The sequence below is a fragment of the Crocodylus porosus genome, unplaced genomic scaffold, assembly GCF_001723895.1.
Source record: "Crocodylus porosus isolate Cpor-Errol unplaced genomic scaffold, CroPor_comp1, whole genome shotgun sequence".
Taxonomy (NCBI): Eukaryota; Metazoa; Chordata; order Crocodylia; family Crocodylidae; genus Crocodylus; species Crocodylus porosus.
In genome coordinates this window covers 157,244,584-157,252,469 of record NW_017728886.1, presented here as the reverse complement: position 1 = coordinate 157,252,469, position 7,886 = coordinate 157,244,584, and the positions used below count along the sequence as shown (strand labels likewise).

At 46.6% G+C, this 7,886-nt stretch overlaps 1 protein-coding gene across 2 annotated transcripts in view; it reads right to left on the bottom strand.

The window, feature by feature from the left end:
- RANBP9 (RAN binding protein 9) overlaps nucleotides 1-7,367 on the bottom strand; it is a 48,616-nt gene extending 41,249 nt beyond the window's left edge. For both annotated transcript variants that reach the window (XM_019543755.1, XM_019543762.1), the window contains exon 1: nucleotides 7,222-7,367. In XM_019543755.1, the coding sequence (XP_019399300.1) occupies nucleotides 7,222-7,352 (131 nt within the window). In that variant the 5' untranslated portion in view covers nucleotides 7,353-7,367. The remainder of the gene's footprint in view (nucleotides 1-7,221) is intronic.
- Between the last annotated feature and the right edge of the window lie 519 nt (nucleotides 7,368-7,886).

The following is a 7,886-nucleotide window of genomic DNA, read 5'->3' as shown; positions in this document are numbered from 1 at the left end:
GGCCCAGCACTCTTTCCTGCTTATGCAGGGGGTCGGACTCGATGATCTATTGAGGTCCCTTCCGACCCTAGCATCTATGAATCTATGAACCTATAAAACTAGCATTATAAAACTTGCATTAAAACTTGATACAAAAGAAAGCTGCGAGCAGGAAGGGTTACTGGTTGTAACCATGTTGATGTAAGGACATAGGCAGACAAAGTTCTTTGGGTAGATGTGATATCTTTTATTAGACCAACTAAATAGTTGAAAAAACTGTTCTTTGCAAGCTTTCAGGCACAAGCACCCTGCTTCAGGCACAAAGACAGTCTAGTCTGCTGGTGAACTGTGTGCTCACCTGGGTAGAAAGAAGGAAGGTGAAAGAAGGAGCATTCAGAGACATCTCGCTAGGAGTGGCACAGGACCACAAAAGGAATTAAAGTAGCAACAGACAAACAAAGTAGTTATGTAAAACTGATGTTGTTCCAGTAGAACCATGAGGTTCCACGATAGGACAGCAGGAATCCACAAAGAGTCTGGGGGTAATGGTCAAGTGGCCTGGGAGGCAGTGCACTACTGCAGGGCTGAGTCACCTGGCTTTGGGATAGGAGTAGGATTCTACAGCAGAAAAAGAGATATGAAAGAGTACTGTTACTTCAAGAAGTTTGAAAACCACTGATGTAGACCACGCTGCAAAACTGCATGATCACAAGTGGGAGAAGAATACTGCATTTACTCAAATCTAAAATGAGGCACCCTCACCACATTCAACATGGGGGGAAGCCCCTCATTTTAGATTTAAGTACAAGTAGGAGGGGGTATCAGCTATGGCTCTGATTACACCCCTAAGTCCAAGCCCGGGGCCAGAGCTGGAGCCATAGCCAATGCTCTCCCTCCCTCCTCCACCTCCCTGCTGCAGCCTCTGCTCCCCCTGACCTTTGCTCCCTGCTGTACTCATCTTCCTCTGGCACCTCTGGCTCCTGCTGGGGCCCCACTCCAGTTGGGGGCAGGGAACACACACTGCCTTCAGCCCCAGCTTTGGCCATACAGCAGCAGCAGCTCTAGTGCCAGCTCTTGGGCTTGGTGAGCTGCCAAGACAGCTATTGCAAGGCTGAGGCTGGAGGCAGTATATGGACTGTGCTCCGTGCCCCAAGCCAGACCAGGGCCCCAGGTGAAACCACAAGGAGAAGGTGAGAGGAAGTGGGCAGGGAGGAGGAAGCGGGCAGGGAGGAGGAAGCAAGAAGGGCAGAAACTGAGGAGGCAGGTAGGGGAGCAGGTGTCAGGGGGTACAAGCAGTACAGGGGTAGGCATGAGGTATGCAGGCACTGGGCGAGGGGAAGACACAAGCAGCAAGGGGCAGGGGCCAGGCCACTCAACTGTTCTGTCTTTACCTCACCACCACCTCCCCTCCCCCCGGCTGCTGCTTGCCCCAGTGGAGTGGTGGGGGGATAAATTTAAGACAACCCTCCAAAAATTAGATTCTAGACATGAAAAATCTTTTGATTCAGTTAAATGCAGTAAAACTAAAACAGGAAGTATAGAAAAATTAAATAAAAGATAACAAAAACAAAGCCATGGCTTTTTGAATCGGTGTATTTAAAGGAAGAAAAAGCCAAATCACACAGTGTGCCTATTTTTAATTCAATTGGCTTATCTGTACTACAGATGTAGGTAAGAGCTCCAAGTCATGAATCCTATCAGGCACGGTAAACACAGAAACAGATGATCCCCATTCCAAAGAGATTAGAACCTAATTTTTTATTGCTGTTACCCTTATTCTCCCTTCCTCTTTCTTCCTACTGTGTTAGTCACTTGCTGCACTGTCAAAGTTATATTTTTAACTCTGAAACAGGGTTTTTCTTGCTATGTATACATGCAGTGCCTAATCCACTGGGATGTTAATCAGGACAGGTGCCCTCGGTACAAACAAGGAAACAAAACAAAACATTACTAAATGTACTCTTTTCATGACCCCCCCCCCACGCAATTTTAAGTCCAACAAAAGAATTAGGGGTGCACAAAGAGATTTTTTGGGGTCTATAACAGATGGCTGATTTTTAATGAGCCATATCAGCTGATACCGATCCGACTGATGATATGCATTGATTCATAGATTGTAAGGCCAGAAGGGACCTCAGAAGATCATTGGGTCCAGCTCCCTGCACCAAGCAGGAAAGATAACCAGGAGTCAGGTGACCCCAGCAAGGTGACTGTCTAGTCTCCTCTTGAAGATTTCCAGGGTAGGTGATTGCACCACCTTTGGGGGGAGCTTGTTTCACAGTCTGGACACCCTGACTGTGAAGAAGTTTTTCCTAATGTTGAGCCTGAATCGATCTTCCAGGAGTTTGTGACTGTTACTCCTGGTTTTCCCCTTGGGTGCCCAGGTGAACAGTTGCTCACTGAGCCCTTGATGTACTCCCCTAGTGTAGCGGTAAGCTGCTACCAGGTCCCCCCTCAGCATTTTTTCCTCAGGCTGAAGAGTCCCAGATCCCTCAGCCTTTCCTCATATGCCTTTTAAGACCCCAATCATACGGGTGGCTCTTCGTTGGACTCTCCCATAGATTTCATAGACACTAGAGCTCGAAGGGACCTCGGAAGATCATCAAGTCCAGCCCCCTGCCCAAAAAGCAGGAAGTCAGCAGGGGTCATATGATCCCAGCAAGATAAACATCCAAATGTCTATCTTGAAGGCATTCAAGGTAGGTGCTTGAACCACCTTCAGTGGCAGTCTATTCCAAACATTGGGGGCTTGAACAGTAAAGAAGTACTTCTTTATGTCCAACCTGAAACGGTCGCGGAGGACTTTGTGACTGTTCGGTCTTGTCATCCCTTGGGGTGCTCTGGTGAACACGCATTCCCCCAGATCCTGATGAGCACCCCCGATAAACTTATAAGTGGCCACCAGGTTCCCCCTGAGCCTGAGCTTTTCCAGGCTGAAGAATCCCATAGCTCTCAGCCTCTCATTTCATAGATTTCATAGACATTAGGGCTGGAAGGGACCTCGGGAGATCATTGAGTCCAGCCCCCTGCCCAAAGGGCAGGAAGTCAGCTGGGGTCATAGGATCCCAGCAAGATAAGCATCCAATTTACTCTTGAAGGTGTTCAATGTAGGTGCTTGAACCACCTCCAATGGCAGACTGTTCCAGACCTTGGGGGCTCAGACAGTAAAGAAATTCTTCCTTATGTCCAGCCTGAAACGGTCTTGCAGGAGTTTGTGACCGTTTGACCTCGTCATCCCTTGGGGCGCTCTGGTGAACAGACGTTCCCCCAGATCCTGGTGGTCACCCCTGATAAACTTATAGGTGGCCATCATCATAAGGTCTGTTTTCCTGACCTCTTATCATGCACGTGGCTCTCCTCTGCACCCTCTCAAACTTCTTCATATCCTTTTTGAATTGTAGAGCCCAAAACTGGATGCAGTACTCCAGCTGCGGCTTCACCAAGGCCAAGCACAATGGGAGAATGACATCCTGGGATTTGCTCGAGAAGCTTCTATGGATGCAAGCCAGCGTTTTGTTTACTTTACTAGCTGCAGCACCACATGGAAGGCTCATGTTCATCTTGTGGTCAATTGTGACCCCCAAGTCCCTTTCGTCCGAAGTGGTAGCCAGTGTAGTGCTGCTGAGCCTATAAGCATGCTGCGGGTTTTTCCTCCCAAGGTGGAGAACCCTGCATTTTTTGGTGTTAAATGCCATGAGGTTCTGGTCTTCCCATTTCTCAAGCCTGTCCAGGTCAACCTGGATTGCCCTCCTATCCTCAGGTATGGATCCTTTACCTCAAAGTTTGGTGTCGTTGGTGAACATGGCAAGTCCACTTCTGGCCAAGTTCTCTTCTCTCAACTTTGTCCATATCCTTGTTCAAGTGTGATGCCCAGAACTGGACACAGTACTCCAGCTGCGGTCTCACCAGTGCTGAGCAGAATGGAAGAATCATCTCCTTGGTTTTGCTGGAGATGCATCAATGATGTACACCAGAGTATTATCTGCCCTACTAGCTACAGCATCACACCACCAGCTCATATTCATACTGTGGTCCATTATTACCCCCAGGTCCCTTTCATTCTTGGTGCTAGTCAGTTTGGTGCCGCCCAGTCTGAAGGTGTGTTATGGGGCTGCTCATCCCAATGTGGAACACTTTACATTTCTCAATGTTGAACTTCATCAGGTTCTGATTTGCCCAACTTGCCAGCCTGTGTAGGTCTGCCTATATCTGTAGCCTATCTTCAAGCGTGACCATGCTCCCCCATCACTTGGTGTTGTCCACAAACTTGGCCAGTGAGCTCTTCATCCCCACATCTAAGCATTAAATATACAGCCAGGCAGCTTAGAGAACAGTTGGGCTGGTAAGTCTGTTGTGGGGGAAGGGCAGATCAAGGCCCCCACAGTGAGGAAGGGAGTGGGGCTGGGGCAGAGGCAGATGCTGCCTAACTGGGGTGGGGCAGGACATGACAGGGCATGGGATGGAACTGCGAGTGGCATCTCCGGGGGGGGGGGGGCAGCTCCTCTGCTACATGAACCCCAGGACAGCATGGGGGGCACGTGCCCCCAGATCTGTGTATGGGGAGAGTCCAGGCTGGGGCCAGGGCAGTGCCATGGTCTTCATAGAGGGGGCACTAGGCTGGGCTACGCTCAGGACAGGCAGCAGCAGAGGTGCTAGAAGGGGGGCTACAGTAAATTTTGGGATGGCTGCAGCCTCCCTGCCCAGCAGCCTCCCTCCAAGCATTGCCATCTGCCCCAAGTTCAGCCTGGTCCAACCCCCACACTGGGAAGAACTCAGTGCAGCCCCGGCCCCAGCCCCACCGGCAGCTGGCCCTTGCCCAGCACACAGATGCAAAGGAACATGCTCCCATGCCCTCCCGGGGTGCGTGCAGAGGCAAGAGCTCCCCACCCCCATCCTCTGGACGAGCTGCTTTCAGCTCTGTCCCATGCCCAACCCTGCCCCAGCCCCACTCCCTCCCTTACCATGGAGCCTCATTCTGCCCCCACCCCATGTCCCTTCCCTCCCCCCGCCCCTTCCTCCACAACAGACTTACCAGCCCAATGCTGCTCTCCACACTGTCGGGCTATGCTCCTGGTCACCTGCATACTGCACTGCAGCTGCGGCTGTGCACATGCATGGGGCATTTATCAGTGACATTATCAGCCACATCAACCAAAAAGAGCCGATTGCCAATACTGTCAATTTTCCTTTTTTCGGTGCCAATCCAATATGGGACCGATGCATTGGTGCACCTCTAAAAATATAACTTACTAGAACATGGGTGCTCAACTTCTAGGCTCTGCAGGGCTCCCCACAGGTCTAGGATCTGGTGGTGTGGGGGAAATAGTAGTACCACTCCCCTGATGCCAAATCTCTAGACCGACAGAGGAAACCTTTGACCCTGTGGGCTGGATTGGGCCCCCAGGACCCAAGCCTGGCAGGCAGGCAGGGACAGTGCCAGGCCCTTAGGACCCAAGCCCAGGAGGCAGGCAGAGTGAGGGAGCATTGCCAGGACTCAGGTCTCATGTCTAAACTCCATGAAAGAGACATAAGCCTCACTACAGCTCAACAGACGGTTCTACTCAGCAACAGCAGCAGTACTATAATGGTAACAGAAGAGAAGAGGCATAAGTAATGGAAAATACCAAAAATACTTTTTTATTACATAAGTTGATGGCAAAGTTTTCACCCAAAGAATGGTGACTGATTGTGATTACTTTAAAATAGGGGAAAAAAGCAGGAATTCCAAGATTAAGTATAAAAGTAATTAGAGCCAGGGTAAGATTTTTGTATAAAGAAAACATTTCCCTCACGAGATAGCTTCTGATAGTACGGTATTTTAATCAGAGCAGAACCACCAAGACATTGAGCAGCTGTATGCTCTGAGATAAATGGGTAAACCAGCTAGTGGCAGAAAGTGCAAATGTTTATCTAGAGATTTTTCTTTTTACTTCAGGGAAGTGACACTGACAGGTTCTTCCCTCAACATATCCTGAGACAATTTTTGACCACAAGAAAAAAGGAAAAGTTAGTTATCACCTCTAAGAGGCAGGAAGATTTGTGAAACACTAAGAAAGAGGCAAAGCAAAAGCAAAGGGACAAAGAAGGACATTGTCTCGGACATCTTAACCAAAAAATAATTGTGATGAAAACTTCTGGGCACCGTAGAGATTTCTAAAAGAGTACTTATCACAAGAAAGCTGCACATTGCCTGGGACCTCCAAGTCATTCAGTCACAATGCAGATCATAGAAGAACAGATATCTGCTTCTTTTTCAGCTTAATCAAATGTTATAGCAGACTGTCTCTGGACCACAAATTCCCCTGCCCATTGAAAAGAAATGAAGGACATATCCCTCATTCGAGGAGACAGATTTGCCAAATCCTCTCCTTTTTCTAGTTGTTGTTACTGAAACGTCAGGATTTTTCTCATATAAACCCTCACATCTCTTAATTTAGGAAAAACTGACCTCCAATTACCTTGAGGGCAACAAAACCTAAAAAGAAGTGATGCACAAGAGAGGCCCTTGATATTTATAGAGACTGGAAAATAACAGCCATACTTAACAAATGTCGAGAGAGCTCCTGGTGTTTCAAAAGGATGACTGCTGTCTACTCAGAACATTTAAACATTTGAAATGTTTTCAACTACAGTTTGCTAGCTACTAGTTTTACAGATATTGTTTACTTTTCAGAATTAATGGAGTACTCATACAAGGTGTTGTATTGGTAGCTCTGGCAAGGAAAGCTTGTGTGTGTCACCACATAATAGACAGTGTTGGGCAGCAGATGTGTAAGTCTCCCAGCAGTTAATCTGCCAACGTGCCTTCACCTTATCATGGAAGTGCTACATCTATAAAAGGTAAAGTGCACACAATTTTTATAACCATTCGATCCCCAGAACCTCGCCCAAAAGCATGAACAAAGAGACTAATTATGGTTTGTTTATTCTTTAAATGATGTGAACAATGATCTACTGGGAAGAGAACTAAGACCACTAGCCTCACTTAACACTGTCAGATGTCAGAGGGTAATTTCTGGTCACTAATGAATCAAGTTAAATGTGAAGTGGCAAGATACAGAATCACCCTACGCATCATTGTTAATCACCTAATCCATCTAGTTCCTAGTTGCCATCAAGTGTTTCTTATATTAAGTAACCCAAATGAAATTTAGTAAGATCATATGGATAAATGACAGATGATGTGGAACTGACAGAAAAATATGTCAAGCAGTATTATGAATAAATACATTCAGTGCTTACCCATCTCTTCCTTTACTGACAATTTTAACTTCAAAATAGTATATTCCACAGGCTGCAGGAATAGGATGTGTGGCACGAACTGAGGCAGCATCTTTTGGGGTTTTTCCATGACCTGCAAAATAATCAGTCATATTAAAAACCTAAACTCCAGCTGAAACGAAAATGCACAAGGTAACCTGACAGTGCACAAACCACCACTCAGAATAAGTGACTCAGTTGCATGTATTTGAAAAGTCTAGTTAAACTCATTTATGGAACAGCATGTGAAGCTATGCTCTTACAGAGGTGCTCTAGAATGTGCTTACCATTGTCACTTGTCTAAACATGCCAACAGATCATTCAGCGTATTCTACTTATAAGAGGTTTGCTATTATAAGGCAAATGATTAAAAGGCAAGATTCAATCTGTTTTAATATAATTTGTATGTAAGATTGACAGAAGTCCACTTGAAAATATTGCCTGGCTCCAGTTGCGCAGTGTTTACTGAATTTTATCAATTGAACTATTACAACTGTGCTGTATCATTTACTGCTCAGTATATTTCTACTTCTTTAGAAAATTTCAAGAGGTTTGATTATTTCTGTCCTTTGACATAACTGTCAGTTGCTTTACAGTATGCACAGTAAGCAACTTATTTCCATGTTCTGAATTTCTTTTATTACAAC